We start from the raw sequence: 16,686 nt of genomic DNA, 5'->3' as shown, positions 1-16,686 counted from the left end.
TTCCTGGACGCTCTGGGCGCCCGGAGGACTGCCGCCTCGGTGGTCGCGCGAGGCGGGGCTCCCCGGGAGGTGGGCGGGGCCTGTGGAGGCCGGCCACCCCTGGTTCGTCCCCTGGGCTCGCGGTCCCCTGTCCACGCGGTTTCAGGGCAGCGCTCGTGTGGCAGGATCCCTCCTTGCGCAGCGAGGGCTGGATTGTATACCACAGCAAAGGTCTTGTTACCCCCTGGGATTCTCCCGTCGGTAATATTAAAAGTTCCGTCCGAATCATCCTCGGAGGGCTCTTGCTTTTTTCAGAATGCTTCTACGAAGGGCCATCATTTGCTGGGAAACTTGCTGAAAGCAGATTCTTTCTGCCTTTTTTGAGGGTGTCTCGAATGCCTCCTAAACAGCCCTGTCATTGAAATGTGTTCCAAAATCTAGGGGCTTAGGAGTGTGTTACAGATTTTGCCAAAATCTTTTTGTGGAATTCTTCCTGAATTTCCTCCTGATTTTCATCCAAAGCCTCTTTCTCAGCCCACTTCTTACAACCGGAAGGAGGGTTTAAGCGTCACCCCCTCTTGTGGGGAAAAGCAAACAGCTGGAGAAGGATTCCATGAAGCAATCCAGCAGGGAAAAACACCCACAGGCGCTACCCCTGAGCCCGGGCAGGCAGACAGCAAGGAGACAGCAAGGGAGGAACCACTGCCAGCGGCCCCACTCCCGAGGATCTCATCAGGGAGCGAGCGACCTCTGGCCCCAAGGTGGGTCCTAGGCAGCAGAGAAACTGGAGGATCAAGGACATGTGAAGGACCAAGGGTGTGGGAAGGGGCTGTCCTTGGTGGGTGGTGAGACCAGGGAGAGAGCTGGGGAAGAGGCTGAAGCGCGCTGAGAGCTGGAGAAAAAGAGCCTGCACCTGGGGCAGCAGATTCCTGCCAATGGCTAGAGGCTGCAGTGGTAGTGGAACTGCCTGCTCCACCAGCCCCGCTGGTTCTATAGTCACCCCTGCTCCCCTCCGCCTGACCTCGGGCCAGGCTCTGGGCCACAATCTGGGGGACAGTGTGGAATAGGACAGGCCCCTGCCTCAGAGGGCTCTCTAAGGAGGTGACATCCAGGAGGAAGGGGAGGGAGGAGGGCAGGCTAGTCACACAAAGGCTGGAGGTGAGAGTATTCAAGTCAGAAGAGTGTGCAAAGGTCCCAAGGCATCATGGACTGTCATCTCTGATGTGGAAGACCAGGCAAGCTGGTGCGTGGTGACAAGGGGAGGGTGAAACGAGCTGGACTGTGGCTTGAAGCCAATTCGGAACCTGGGTTTCAGTCTGCTTGGACCAGGAGCCACTGAAGGTCCTGAGCAGGGGAGGTAGGATCCATTAAGTTCAATTTGCAGTTAAGGTCAATTTGAGGCGGCGGGAGAGATGGGCTGAATGGAGGAGGCTCAGTAGGGCCCCATATGGGGACAGAACTGACAGGACTGGCTGCTGGCTGGGACATGGGGCATGAGGACTCAGTATTCAGGCTGGAGTGCGGTTGATGGCTGCTTTTGGAGATGGGGAGACGGCAGGGTAGAGGAGGGGGCTTGGGATGGAGGCCATGTCCTCCCCATGGAGGAGAGAGGTAGCTGTGGCCTGGACCTTCACCTGTTCTCTTCAGTCTGTCCGGCCGCTTCAGTTTCAGAGGGCTGGGGGCACCTTCTGTTTCCCATGAGGTGGGGAGACCTGAGGGGTTCTAATCACTCCTATGGAATCTTCTAGCCAATCACCACTTGTCTGCCTGCCTCTGCCCCACCTTTGGGGGGACCTAGACGCTGTCCCCAGGCCCTGCCAGGCTTCTCAGAATGAATGGGCACCTTGCCAAGTGCTCAGGCTTCTGCTGAAAGCTGCCTCTCGTTTTCCAGCTTCTAAAACTTTGCCAACAGCTTGTACCCTCTCTTGCCCTTGAATCGCTTTAGCCTTTACCTATCGTCATGGTCTAGTGGGTCCCCACCCTCACTTTATAGGAAGCTGAGCAGCTTCCCTGCCCCCACCCACCAGATGCCAGTAGCACCTGCCCTCAGCTGACAACCAGAAATGTTCCCAGGTATGCCAACGTCCCTTCTCAGGGCAGAATCCCCCCTTGTGAGAACAGCTGCTCGAACGAAGGCCACATGAGCAGGTGCGCAGGGAGGGGGACAGACGGGAGCCCATCAGGACTCAGGACCCGAGGGCGGTGACCCCAGGGGCTCAGGAAGCGGGCAGGGTCACGGCGTGCTGCAGGCACCAAGCAGCCCGCCAGCCTACCCTAGTCTCCCAGGGACAGGTGTCCCCGCTTTTGGAGAGTTTACGCCATTTTGTGTTTACAAACAACCTATGTTAGTACCCATTTTCCGACAAATCTAAAGAGGATTTTAGCTTTGTGAACGCAGGTGAAAAGTGGAAACAGGGCTCAGCGTTCATTCTGCAGCAGCTGTTACAGAGGCAGCTAGAGCCCCCGCCAGACTCCTTCCCAGAACTGCACTCAGCACGGAGCCCCCAGCGCGGTGACCCGCTGTGAGCAAGGTGTGTCCCAAGGTAACTGCCCCTTCACCTTGTGCCATTTCTGCTTTTGCAGGCATCATTCCTACTCTGCTTTGGAGGCAGGGGATCCTGTCTGCAGGGTCAGAAAGGTGGCATCTGTGGAGGGACACGGTACTTTGTGCAAGGGCTCATGCCCACCCTGAGTTAGCAAGTTCCTTTTCTGACTTGTGTGTTGGTCTCTTATACATTAGGTTAATAGGAGGCGGCCCCCAAGGGACGCATCCAGAGGCAGCGACCGGTTGGGTCTCTGGCTCTGCAGGATGGGGGCCAGACCCTGGACCGGGAGACGGCACCAATGGTCTCTCCCTGGGAGGCAGTGGCGCCTTCCCAGGGAATCTTGACTGCAGGGAGAGCAACTGAGTGGTGAACAGGTCAGAATAGATGTTTATTGTGGGAGAAAACAAGATTGCCAGCCAGCAGCAGGACAAGGGCGCGCTGACAGGTGCCGGGGGGCTGGGTGGAGACATGGGGGCCAGTGCAGCCCACCTGGGCTGGGGGAACGCCACGTGACACGTGAGCCCGGGAAAGCTAGGAGAGAGCAGCTGAGGACATCTGGCCCAAATGCAGAGCACACTTACTAGGGACTGCAGGAAATGAAGATGTAAGAAAGTAGTTGAACAAATCTGATTCATTGGAAAGTTGTTTCCAGACAATAAAAATTACAGCAGGGAACACCAGACTGCGTAGTGTCTGCCCTAGCACAGGCCCAAGACCAGCAGCTGAACGCGGGTGTCTACAGCCCACGGCCACCTCGCGTTGCCAGGGGACCATGAAGAGGAGACCGGTATCCTAAGTGCACAAGTTCTGCAGGAAACAAGCGCACAGTAACACCAGGAAGCGGGGACACTAAAAGCACACAAGCCCAGGATGCCGGGTGGGCAAGGCTGCAGTGACACAGGTTACACCTGGGGCCACAGGGAGCTCGTGGGCTGTGCTGCATGTGCCGATGCTGGGGCCGCCCAGTTCCAGATCGAGCTGTGCACTGTCCTCAGGGTCTGGAAACCTCCCCATCTGTGGAGCTTGCAGGCAACTGTGGGCAGCAGCAGCCCGGGCCCGTGGCCATGCCTGCACCCCGCCGGGACTCCGGTCAAAGGGAGGGGCCCTGGCTCCGTGGTTTGCTGAACAGGTGGCTGGAGTTGGTGAGGGAAGAACCAGCAAACGGTGAACTTCAAGGCATAGGCTGCTGCTCAGAGCTGCAGCCCCAACCTCTGCACTGCTCCCAACCTGATCCCCAGCCTGACCCCGCTCTGGTCCCAACACTGCTTCCTTGGGCCTCAGAGACACCCCTTTACCCCTCCATCCTGGCTCACTGAGAACCCTGACCTCTCTGTGACCTCCCTGTGCTGCTCCAGAGCAACTGTCCAAGTGCCCCGCCGCCAGCACCTCTGTGAGCCCCGTGACCCAGAGCCTTGGCCTTCCTCCCTGGCCCACCCCGGCCTTGTTCTGCAGTGTACTTTGGCCTCTAGCTCACTTGCAGAGGGGAGGAACAATCACATCTTGGTGCCCAAGTTGGGGACAGACATGAAAGGCCAACAGAAATAAAGCCCAGGTGACACCCTGGTGCCCGGAGTCTCCTCAGGAATGCAGCGGGCCCGGCAAGGGTGACCCAGGCTGGAGCCGGCCAGACCCGCCTGCCCCAGCCATGCTGCTGGCTCTCCCAGCTCCCACCTTCCCTCCGGGCACCCAGGACGGGCCTGGCACGGCTCACAGGAAGCCAGCATGAAGGACCACAGACGTCGTGTCTGCCAGACATCCACAGGCATCCCTGCGCCCACCCATGGTCCTCTGTGGCCTTCGCCCTGACATGTGGACATGAGGTGCCCTGAGGTATTTCTGTGGTCGCTGCTGTTAACAGTTTTCCTGCAACAAAAACCCATGCTCAGCAGGGAGGGGACACCCTGAGGGGCGGTGGTTCTGAAGGGCATCTCCCGTGGAGAAGGGTCTGACTTTGCTGGCAGGTGTCTGCCTGGAGCCCGCTCTCCCACTCCGTGCTGAGGGAGAGGAGCTGAGTGCTGCCCTGTCAGGACAGCCCGGCGGGGTCAGGCGGGACGAAGGACGTTCCTACAAGTCTGCACTGTGAACTTCTAAACCTTTGAAAAGGTCTGCGACCCTCCGAAGGCTCCCTGCAGGTCCTGCCCATTTTCATCTCAGGCTTCCTGGGGCCTCTCAGGTCGAACACTCCCCTCCACCTCAGCCCACCCTGCGCCGCGCCCGCCGCTCCTGCAGCCCAGGCTGTGGACTGCCAGGTGTCCTTCCTTCTCACCATGGCTTCCCGTTCCTTCCTCCTGGGCCCGTGGCTCCCTGGGGCTCAGGAGCGTGGGCGCTCTGGCAGTTCTGCGGCTCCTCTCCACGCGCAGCCATCAGGAACTCCCTGCTTTAGGGCTGATCTGCCCTCACAGCCCGAAAAGGGTGGGAAACACCTTTCGAATAAATAAAGACGTGCAATCGTTACCTGGTTCCTTTCTTGGGAAAAGCCAACCATGTGAGTAAGGAAGTGTTCTGAGCTTGGGGATATGTGGACACTGTCCTCGCTGAGGAAATGGCCACTGGGGTCTCCAGGACAGCAAGGGGGTGTGGCTCCGCCTGGGGACCCTAGGCCTGAGTGGCAACAGGACTGCGGGGAAAGCGCTTTTCTTTTTAAAAATACTTAAGAAAGTTGGCAGACACATCAAGCCCACGCAAGCCCGGGGTGCCTGCAACGCGATGACGTTGACAGTAGTGCACCCAGCCCCGCCCACCCTCCAGAGGCCACCAGACGCCGCGCCTGGCCGGGTGGGGGACTGGTCTTCTCTCCCTGGCTGCACGACAGACGCACCCCCAAAGGACACACGCTGTCCCACTTGCTTGGCTCGCACGTGACGGTGATTAAGTCACACCACGTGTCTCCCCGTCTCTGCTCAGGGCCGCGTCTGAAGCCCGCAGATTTCCCTGTGTGTTTCCCCGCGTCGCTGCTGTGCATCTCTGTCCGCATCTCTTCAGGCACGTGTACAAAGATCCCCTAAGGTGTGTTCATAAGTGACGTTTCTGGGTTAATAGGGTAAGCGCATCTTCAACTTGCCAGAAAATGCTGTTTCTGTTGCTAAAATAGATGCTAGCTTTTAAAGGCTGCATTTGTTAATAGTTTATCAACTTCAATTGACTTTTTTTCCTTGTGGTGAAACATACATAGTATTTGTTTTAACCGTCTGTAGGCGAGTCATTCAGTGGCATTACATATTTACATGCTGTTTCCATCACCACCACCTACACCCAAAACCCTTCACCCTAACAGCCGCTCCATTCCCATCAACGCGCCAACGCCCTCTCCGCCACCCACCCTCTGCCACCCAGGTAACTGCTAGGCCCTGCGATGCATGGGCCTGCTCTAGGAACCTCGTCCAGGTGGACTCACAGTGTCTGACCTCTGTGTCTGGCTTCTTTCACTAAGCATCATGTTTCCAAGGCTCATCCGTGCTGCAGCGTGTTGGGACTCCGTTCTTTTTGCGGCCACATAGTATTTCACTGTGTGGAGGTGCCACAGTTTATCTGTTCGTCTGCGGATGGTCGCTTCAGCCATCTCCACCAACGGCTACTGAGAATTATGCTGCTGGGAACATTCCTGTAAAGGCATCTGTTTGAGTCCTGGCTTTCAATTCTTCTGGATACACACCTCGGTGACTTCTGTATGTTGATCTACATGACAACTTTGCTAAGTAATTTCATGATGTCAATAGTTTGTGATTATTTTCAGATTTCTACACAGACAACAGTGTCCTCCGCTAATGGTGATGATGAAGGTTCCCATTCTGATCCTACTTGTGTGTTTTATTCCTCGTGTCACTGCACTGGCCAGACTCCTAGCACTGAGCAGAACCAGCGATGGGGGACACTCCAGCGCTGCTCTTGTTTCCACAGGGAATGCTGTTTACCATTCAACTTTAAAGTATAATTTGCTATAGGTTTTGGTAGATATTCTGTATCACGCTTACAAATTCTATTATGTTCCTTATTTATCAAGAGGTGTGAATCATGAGTGGATGGTGAATTTTAGCATACTTCTTTGCAGCTGCTGAGATGGTAACATGGCACCTCCTCCTCCACAGATGTGTCACTGTGAGGAATCACATCCATCTGGAGCTGAACATGCCTTCCTGGGATAAACCTGGTCTGTCATGCTCTGCCATCTTCTAACTGTCTCTGGATTTGGTTGCCAGTATTTTGTTTAGAACTTCCGCCCCTACGAGCACGGGACGCTGAGCTGTTATTTTGCTTTTAAATTAAAAAAAATAATTTTTTTTTTTAGGAGGGAGGTAATTAGGTTTATTTATTTATTTCTAGAGGAGGTACTGGGTACTGGGAACCCAGGACCGTGTGCACGCTAAGCATGTGCTCTACCACTGAGCGACACCCCCCACCTCCCTGAGCTGTTGTTTTGACGTCACACTGCACTGGCCTCGTAAAACGAGGTGGGCAGTGTTTCCTCTTTTCTGTCTCTGAGTCTCCTGGGAAGGCTGCGAACCACGGATGCTGTCTGATGGTTAAAGGATTCTCGAGTCAGCTTCAGTAACTCATCTTTCTCGCGAGCACCCACGTCATCTGAGCGCTCACCTCTGTTGGCTGGTGTTTGTCTCCGGTGTACCTGCCTGCCCCGCTCAGTCCGCAGCAGCTGTGCTCCTTCTCTAGTCCTGGATGCACGGAAGGTCAGGAAGGTCAGTGTTCACGGTCCTGGCAAAGAACCAACCTTTACTTTTTAAATTCTCTCAGCGGTATCCATTCCCATTCGTCGTATTAATTTCTGTAATTTATTTCCTCCCTTCTACTTCGAATTCATTCTGTTGGTCTATTTTAATTTTTAAAGCTGGATGCTTAGCTCGCTGATTCCCAGCTCTGCTGATCAGAAGGTGAGCACATACGGCTACAAGTTTCCATTTGGCTCTAGCCGCGCCGGGAGGTTCTTGCAGGATGTATTTTCACTATCATCGAGGTTTAAGTATTTTATAACTTTCACTATGTTTCTTTCCCTTTGCCTCAGGTTACTTATGTTTTCTCTTTCCTGGAACTTGAGTTTAATTTGCATAACAATAACCAAAAAAACCCCTCATCAAAATAGATTAATCGGAAAGATGTGGCTTCCAGGTACTTGGTGGTGGCGTGGTGTCACTATGGTGAAGTCAGGAGAAATGGGAAATGAGCCCTTCTGTCGGCACCAAAATGGAGGGAGGCAAAAAAGACCGCGAACTGATTTTAGTTTGTGTGATCTTTCTCATGCCTCTCTTTTTCTAAGGAATTATTTTTCTGTTGGTGTTTTCCAGGTTGGTTTAATTCTCCTCAGACAGGCACTGAGGACTATCAGCCTGCACGGCCAGCTCTCGTGCCTGTGGGCAAACGTCCCCTCAGTAAGGACACTAACACATGACCAGAGCCGACACTGGTGGAACAGTCAGGGGCCAGCACAGCACTGAGGACGTCACACACAAGTCACGCATCAGGTTAAGCACCGCCAGTGCCCCCATTTCACATCCGGGGAAACCACAGCACAAGGAGGTGAGGGACAGGCCCGAGGTCCCACACGTCCAAGGCACGGGGATCAAGTCGGTAACCCCTGCTCCGAGACTGTGCTCTCTGCCACCTGCTTCCTCTCTAGAAATCGAAGATGCCGGACTAGAATGTCTTTTCTTCTCACAACTGGCAAGGGCTGAAACCCACCTGCTGTCTGTGCGCTGCTGGGGCCCTCACGTGGCATAGCCTGGACGGAGGTGTTTGCCAGAATGACTGCCGCCTGTCACTCCACTTCTGGGGACCCATCCTAAAAGCGGAAGAGATATTTACTACGTTATTTACAATAACAATATAATAATTCAGTGGATCATTATGCAGCCGCAAAAATAATGCTTCCCATCAGTGATAAAAAGGGAATAAAACAACACAGAAAGTGGCAGCTCTTCTGTGGTGCATGTGATGCCCTGTAATCTATGATACACATTGTACAGCAATATTTTATATATAACAATATATACATTGTGGTATATTACAACAACATAATAAATCAATACCAAACCAAAACAGAGGAGACCCAGACACCCCCAGGACATGGGAGTGCCACGGCAGACGTCCATGTGTCCACACCCCTCTGCCCCAGCACATCCAGACAAACAGCAGTGCGCCCTGCTCGGAGCATCTCCCGACCCCTCCCCAGGGTTTCTTTCAGCTTCTGTACCACCTTTTCCCTGCCAACACTAGTTCTGAAGGACTTTAAGACTCACAGGACTGGGGCACTCTCACAAACCCTTCATCTAGGGCAGGCCAAGTCCGGCCCCCGCTTGCTTCTGGAGATAAAGCTTTATTGGCACAGAGCTGCGATTGTCCGTGTCCGTACTGCAACAGCTGCTGCCAGTCACAGCTGAGCCGAGCCGTGACATAGACCTTACGGCTGCAGAGCCAAGGACAGTTACTATCTGGCCCTTTACAGAAAGTCTGCCAAGTCTCGTTCTGGACTCAGGAATGACGGACAATTAGCCACTTGGCGCTGTCCCTCTCAGTGTCCGGATGTGTACTGCCAACATTGCTTCTTTGCTCAATATCTGAGAGTAAACTGCAGACATCACGACCCTGTGGCCCTGAAGACCTTCCTTAGCAAGTATCTTCTGTGACAAGGACACTGTCTGGGGTGGCCGCAGGTCCTTAGACCCAGAGCTGACACTGATGTGCCAACCCCTCAATCCGGGACAGTCTAGATGCAAGGTCTGCCAAATGTCCCGGTAGTGTCCTTCACCACAGCCTCTCCCAGCCAGGATCACACGGCTTCCCCCCAAGCCAGCCCCTGGCGCCTGGTTTTGAACACTTCTGCCTCACCATGTCTCCACTTCCGGGACTGTGTAAGCAGGTGGCAGGTTGCGCCCGCCACATGTGGGGCTGGGCTGAGCTGCTGTGGGAGGAGGGCCTGCTGAGCGTGGAGCAGGGGCGTGGGCTCAGGTGGAGCTGCTGTGACGGAACAGCTCTCAGAAAGAACCAGGGTAACACTCTGTTAACCTGGAGCAACGTTCCCCCGGGAGCCCTCTCCCCCGTGGTGAGTGAGTGCCTGATGGGGGTCTGTCTCCACCCTAACTCGAGGAGGGCAGGAACCCCAAAGACTGGGGCCATTATCAGTTCTCTGGGTCCAAACAGCAGAAAACATAGGCATCAACGTTTTCCTAATAAAAAGCCACATTACCTCCTGGGTGGCAGGCACCTCACCCCTCTTGTATGGTGTTCAAGTTCTAGGACAAACCGCACCAGCGCCCAGGAGAGCGAGGAGGCCCGTCCAGACATGGACATGAGGGTGGGCAGGGCAGACCTGGGGCCAGGCATAGGGACACGGAACTAAGCCAGACGGAGAGCTGGCCCCACAGACGGGCCACTGTCTCGTGTCCGCAGGGCTGTGTGGCAGGTGAAGCCCAGATGGAAGCCGCTGTCACTGTCCCGTGGGCCCCCACACGGCCAGGGCAGGACTCTCCTGCGGTGACAGCATTCAGTGTCCCGAGTGGACAGGGGTTGGGAGGACACCCAGGGGGCTCAGTTCCTGGTTGGGGGCTGAGTTCAAGGAATGGTGTTCCAGCCGGGGAGAGAATCCGGAGGACAAATGGCAGCACCATCACCACAGCGGGGCCCTGGTGCTCACGTGGAAGCACTGCCCCCCGGCCCAGGGCCACAGGCCTCCTGCCAGGCTGCGTGGGGATGGACTCAGGACCCAGGGGGCCAAAGTCTGCAGACCAAAGTCTTCAAAGGAGCAGGTGGGAGAGCTGAAGCCAGAGTGGACACTGCAGGCAGAGGCACAGCTGGAGGTGCTGGGTGGCTGCAGGTGTCCGGGCCTCCCCTGCCAGGCCGTGCTCAGGAACGAAGCTGCCCTCTGGCAGCAGCCTGCATGCTTGCCTCCCTGGTACTAGCGCTGCAAGGAGCTTCCTGGTTATCGTGGCGTCTCAACCCAGAGATTCTCTGGAGCAGAGGGGTCTCTGGCCACACTTGGGAGATCGCTTGCCTAGCTGAGGGCTTTTTCTGGTGAAAGTGGGACCCCCTCGCCGGAAGGGGAGGACCCCAGGCAGGCCGGCCAGGGAGGTTCTTGCGGGCACAGAGCTCAAGCCTGGCTGACGGCTTCCCCATGCTCAGTGCTTCCTCCAAGGACGGCGTTTCCGGTGGCGAATGAGACATGAGCTTAGGCAAAGGTCTTCCCACACTCCTTACACTCGTATGGTTTCTCGCCAGTGTGGGTCTTCTGATGTTTTAGGAGATTTGAATGGCAGTTCAAGGCTTTGCCGCACTCACCGCACTTGAAGGGCTTTTCTCTGGTGTGAATTCTCTGGTGTTTGGTCACGTCAGAGCTGTGTCTGAACGTCTTCCCACACTGAGCACACTGGAAGGGCTTCTCTCCGCTGTGGACTCTCTGGTGGTGAACGTGGTCGGTCTTGTGCTTAAAGATGCGCCCACACTCGCCGCATTCTTGGGGCTTCTTCCTCTGGAAGGGAGGGAACAGGGGAACCCCTTCCAAGTCATCTTTAAACGACGCATCGAAGGCCTCAAACATGTGTTCCTCATCATCAGGACTCAGGCTGGGCTCTTTACTGTGCTTTTTAGCCGAAGTGGATCTCTGGTTTGGCCTTTTTTCTCAGACATTCTCCCTTCTTTGGGAGTGCCCTTCTGCATGCCTGCTTCTTCCTGTAGGGTCTGTGTCTTCTCTTTTTTGCCTATGAGCCTTCCCATCCTTCTTGTTCCCAGGAGAGAGGAAGGACCACTAGAAGGCAGCCAGGGCCAAGGAGGATGGCCGGCAGCAAAATGCTCCAGCCTTATGAACTTCTTTGTAACTCTGCTTCTTCAGAAAGGTCTTGCCTTAGACACAACTCCATTTTTCCAACCTTGCAGCTGCAGCCCTGAAACAGAAAATCTGCACCAGACAGAAGAATGTAACCAATACTGAGGCTGGAGAGAAACAAGACCATGAATGTTAGATTAAACAAGTGTTCAGGAAAGGAAAAAAAAAAAGAATGTCCATGCAGAACACAGCCATGAGCTCTCTAAGCACTGAGCCAGAGGGAAAGACGGATGGATGGATGGGCAGAGGAAGGGGAAAGGAGGTGCGGGAACTCGCCCCTTCCCTTCCCTGCTCGTGTACCCCACCTGGACATCGAATGAACCTGAGTGGACTCGAGCACTGGATTTCCCTGAACCCCCGCTGCACGACTCTTCCCAGGTTTCCTGGTCTCAGGAAATGGCATCATCGTTTACTCTGCTGTTAACCAAAGAATTCTTCTTCCTCTGACAGGGGGCAGTGTCTTCGCTTCTGTGTCCAGTAGGCTCTGGTGCGTTCCATGGACCAGCGCCTGCTGTGTGATCCCCAAGCTGGAGTTTTCCGTGTTCGTTACTCACTCGTTCTCCACTTCCTGTATTTGGGACCAGACAATGGGCTTTTGAGGCTACAGGCCCTCATGGAAGGTACCGTCCATCACCCGGAGCCCAGACTCTGAGCTGGAGGAACTCGGGGTGCCCACTATCCCATCCTCGCCGCCATCCTCCACGCAGCAGCCAGTGAACCCATACCATGTCCCTGCCCAAGTCCCCAGTGGCTCTTCCATACTTAGAAGCCCCACACGCTGCTGCCCCTGCACCTCCTGGCCCTGGCCCATCACTCAGCACCCTCCTCCCCAATCTAGCCATCTTCAGGTTCACCACCCATTTCCAGTCTTCCTGTCTCAGCATCCGGCTGCTCCCAGAAACAGGCCCCTGGAGCAGGTGTCCCTGGTGCTGGCTCCCCACTCATTCAGAACTCTGCTCCCAGGGTTCTTCTCTGAGAGGCCTCCCTGATCCCAGTCCCTGTTCCCTTACCCAGCTCTAGTCTTCCGTGTGGCAGTTAACTGAAGCTGATTCATCCACTGAAGGCTAAAGCCCCAGGTAACCATCAACTGGGATCTTGCCTTAATTGTCCAAAAAGTGTGATACTCTCTGTCCCTAATCCCAGATAAAGCATTCCAGTTTTTTTTGGTTACTTTTTTTTCTTAATTGAATTAGTTACAATGTGTCAATTTCTGGTGTACAGCACAACATCCCAGTCATAAAAGTATTCCAATGTCACCACCAACTGGAACAGGCATCAGCTGTGCTTGTAGGAGCATCACCAGCCTGGCTCATGTCTCGTCTATTAAGAACCCTCATCTGCTTCTTTTTTAAAACTACTTCTTAGCTTCCTTGATCTGCCTCTTCTGTCAGTGCTAACTAGGGGAATTCCAGGATGAAGCTTTTTAACTGCTCACAAAAGAAAGCCTCATCAGATGAAGAAAGAGCACTTTTCTCTCACTGTGTTCTGAGTCCTCAAGTTATCCTTGGCAAGACTTCTCGCGGCCTGTGTTGGCTACCGAGCCCACCAGGAGGTTCATATCCTGACAGACTGCCCCACCCCCAAGTGTGGTGCTCTGCACGATAATGTTCCAAGTGACGCGTGTTTTGAGGTCTAAATCCTTCCAGTTCTCTTTAAATCAAAGGGGGTACTTGGGTTTTTGTCCATTCTCCCATGCAGAGAGGCAGCACAAAAAATGACTGTTCTGGTTTCCCATCTTGACAAGAGTTTGAGAGTCTGGTTTCTTCTAAATGAAAATGTTCAGATGCACCCGATTTGGATTCAGGCCAGCATCACTCTCTGAAGGCTCTACTGGAGGTAGCTTCTGGGAGGAGGCTGCTCTCACCATCAGGTGGGAGCCAGAACTGAGGATGATGGAAGGCCATAGGGGCCAAGGGAAGCATGCAGAAATAAGGCAGCCACTCTGATAGGAAGAACAAGGGCAGAGGATCAGAGTCTCAGCCAGGCTGGAGTTTGAGCTGGGGTCTAGTTTTAGTAGTAAACCAAGAACCAAAAGGAAAAAGTGTCATCAACCCTCTAGCCTGTGGTTCCCCAGGGGAGATGTACTCATCTTGACTCTGTGCTGACCCACTTGATGGAGGGGAGTGGTTCTTGAATCCACTGAGGTGGACACCTGCCAGCTGTGCTCCAAGCACTGTTCCCCCTACCAGGTCTCCGGTCACTCTACGTGTGGCTTGTCACTTATGTGGCAGTCTCCCAATGAGGTGAGGGTTCTTCAGGGCAAGGATCATGCCTTTTTCATCCTTGAATCCCTAGTTACTGGGCTGAAGCCTGCACGTGCTGGTGCTCAGGCAACATTCCATATAATCGTCTTGTCTGCCCAACTCAAGCTGGGAGGTGCTTAATGGCAGAGATTAGACATTCTCACTTCTCTAAGTCCCATGCACACCAAGGAATAAAATAATTATTAAAAACGGAGTAGACCGCAGGTCATAGTCTTGGGCCTCTCCTTACTCAGGCCTGTAGACCTGGTGACTGCTACAGCCACACAGAAACTCAACCCGCCTTTCCAGACGGGGCCCAGGCCCAAAGGCCGAGGTGTTGGCACCTGCTGCGTGGCTTCAGTGGCCACTCTCTGGGCCAGGCCTCCTGTAACATGAAGCCATGGGTACCCACCGGCAGCAGGACTCCCTGGAAATCTGTTTCCCTCAGAAGCCTGGGTCTCAGGGAGAGACTGGATTACTAGTGGGTTTGAGATCCGAGGGTAAACACGCACCCAAGCGGACTGCGGGCGCCGGGCCTGCCAGCGGCCCCGCAGTGGTGTCGAGGCCGAGAGAGGGGCCCTGAGAGCGCGCGCCAACGACAGAGCCTCGCCAGCCGCGCGTGCAGGGCCCGGGGACTCCTTCACTTCGATCCGCGCAGAACTGTCCTCGCGCGCCTCGCCCTCCTCCCCGCGGCGCCTGGGAGCCGAGCCCGCTGTCCTGGGCAGGGCCCCCCGAGACCCCAGAGGGACCCAGTCAGTCCCTGCCTGGAGGGCAGGGTCTCCGGGCTGGAAGGGACGCCCCCTCGCTGAGCCTCTCCGCACCTCCGCCGGCACTGCCCAGCGAAGAAGCCAGGCGTGCGCGCCCGCCGAAGAGCCCGCCCCCGGGCCCGCCCCTTCCGGTGCCGCTCCAGGAGGAGAGGCGCCCCCACCCCGGCTCCGCCCCTCAGCTGGTTTTCCCTCTTCTCGCCGGCTTCCGGTGCCCGCAGGAAGAGCCCGCCCCCAGGCCCGCCCTTTCTGGTGCCGCTCTAGGAGGCGAGGGCCCAGGCTCGGCGGTGCGCCGCGGACTCCGCCCCCCAGCCATTCCCTCCCACTCCGCTCAGGTCCCACATGGCCACTCGCCCCCGCGCCCCCGCTCCCCCGCCGCTCATCCGAGCCCCACTAACTCCCTCCGGACCCCTCCCTCACACATGCCCTTCCGTCCAGCCACCTGTCTGACTTCTTTGGAAACAGCAGGCGCTCTCTTGCCGCTCCCTCTGCCTGGGATACCTGTCTGCAGCTGTCGCTTGGCGCAAGCCCACCTCCTGCCTGCGGAGAGCTCGCCCCCTAGTGGGCCCCCCGCCCGACCGCGGACCGCCCTGTGTGTGTTAGTCTCCTGGTTACCGCAAACAGCAGCTTAAAACAACAGCTATTTGTTATATCACGGTTCTTGCGGGACAGAAATCTAGGAGACACGTGGCTGGACCTCTGCTCAGTCCAGCAAGGCTGCAGTCATGGTGTCGGCAGGTCCTTGTTCTCAGCTGGGGGCGAAACTGCTTCCACACTTAAGTGATTGTTGGCAGAATTCGTTTCCTGGTGGCTGTGAGATTTCTTCTGTGCTGTTGGCAGCCTGACCTTAGGTGTTAACTTAGGGAACCGCCCACAGTTCCCTGCCACATGGGCAGTTCCTCTCCATGGGCAGTTCGCAGCAGGCTGCTTGCTCCTTAAGGGCTGGCAGACAGCCTTTCTCCCCAGGCTGCTCAGATGGAGTTTTATGTAACGGAACAATGAGAGCGACCTTCTGGCACCTCTGCCGCATTTTGATAGAAGCTCGTGGGTGCTGCCTGTGCTATTGGGGGTAACACCACAGCATTCTGCCTCGTCTCCACCCCCCTAGCCCCCATCCTTCCCTACCATTTTTCATAGCAATTTCCACTTTCTATCATACTATGTAATTAACTAACTGTGTTTTTTATGTTTATCTTCCCCTCCCACGCCAGAGGATCAAGTCTTTGGGGGCACATGACCTCACTTTTTCTGTTCACTGATGTGTCCTTCCAGTTGCCTGGCATGTGGTGCACTCTCATCATGTGCTGTGTGATGAATGGGCATATGGATGGTTATCTTACCCACTCCGGGGGCCGTGATACCGCCTGGATATTGCCTTCCCCCACATATCGCAGATTCCAGCCCTTGGTGTCCCACTGTCTCCTGGACTTCACCCTCGCACAAGCTTCAGGGACTTCGATCTCAATATAGTCAAGACCAAACTCAGCTCTGCTCCCTCTTTGCTGCTACTGTCAACTTCAATAATGTAATAATAGTCAGGTATTTTACCAGCAAAAGCGAGTTTATTCAGGAATAGTCAGAGGACTTGCAATTCAGGAAATGCAAACTATGGTGGGCCATGGGTAAACCCAGAAAAGAAGGAAGAGGAATTGCTTTTATAGGAGAAAGGGGGGATTTGGGAGGGGTTGGTCCCATGGATGGTGGGCGAGAGAACTCCGTCTACCAGCTGAAGAGGTCCTCCTACCTTCACCTTCTAGGGGCTTGCGGGCCTCCCTCTTCGGCCCCTTCCCCTTCCATGAGACCCTAGCAAGGAGTGTGCATTCCTGCACAGCCTGGGCTTCAGGCCCCCATGTCCTACACATGTACACACACACACACACTCTCGCTCTCTCTCTCACAGGTATGTGATCTGATTCATTCCAGGGATTGGACCCCATGAGATTGTGGGGCCCCGAGAGTGGCTGTTTTCTCCCCGTCTGATGCTGGAGCTCCACCAGGCGGATCATCTTAGGCTGTGGGAGGGCTGAGCTGGGTCTGGACGCCTACTTCACACCCCTGGCTCGTGTCGGGGATGAGCACTTGCACCCTCACAGTCTCAGTTTTTTTCACCTATACACTGGGGAGAGGAGCTCGACCTCAGGGTCTCTCCATGAGACCCAGGGAGACCCCGTGGGAAGCGCCAGAGGTTGCGGGGCAACCCACAGGTGCTGATGGACGCTGGTCTGTTTCGCCCTCGCTTGGCAGGACTGCTGCTTCCTTACTTAATTCCATCCTTCTGTGTCATTTGTTCCCAAACCTGCTCTTCAGAATCATCTCAGAATTCTTTTTTA

The 16,686-nt window shown here is 55.3% G+C and overlaps 1 protein-coding gene and 1 non-coding gene across 4 annotated transcripts; both read right to left on the bottom strand.

Annotated features, from left to right (window-relative positions):
- Positions 1-2,894: 2,894 nt before the first annotated feature.
- LOC107034260 (uncharacterized) lies at positions 2,895-14,432 on the bottom strand. Of its 3 annotated transcripts, none has more exons than XR_012064271.1 (4): positions 14,005-14,432; positions 11,655-11,917; positions 4,792-8,313; positions 2,895-3,658 (listed from the first exon to the last, which is right to left on the bottom strand). It is a non-coding gene; the product is annotated as an uncharacterized protein (transcript). The 3 variants fall into 3 exon arrangements; XR_012064270.1 differs by having other exon boundaries at positions 14,105-14,432; XR_012064272.1 differs by lacking the exon at positions 11,655-11,917 and having other exon boundaries at positions 14,105-14,432.
- ZFP41 (ZFP41 zinc finger protein) lies at positions 9,815-11,648 on the bottom strand. Its single transcript, XM_072949916.1, is given in 3 exon segments — positions 9,815-10,698; positions 10,701-11,114; positions 11,117-11,648. Coding segments are annotated over 3 exon segments (591 nt in total). The 5' UTR covers positions 11,241-11,648; the 3' UTR covers positions 9,815-10,645.
- Positions 14,433-16,686: the final 2,254 nt, after the last annotated feature.

This window comes from Vicugna pacos, chromosome 25, assembly GCF_048564905.1.
Source record: "Vicugna pacos chromosome 25, VicPac4, whole genome shotgun sequence".
NCBI lineage: Eukaryota > Metazoa > Chordata > Mammalia > Artiodactyla > Camelidae > Vicugna > Vicugna pacos.
Note: the sequence above shows the minus strand (reverse complement) of the source record. Positions and strands in the feature narration are given on the sequence as shown.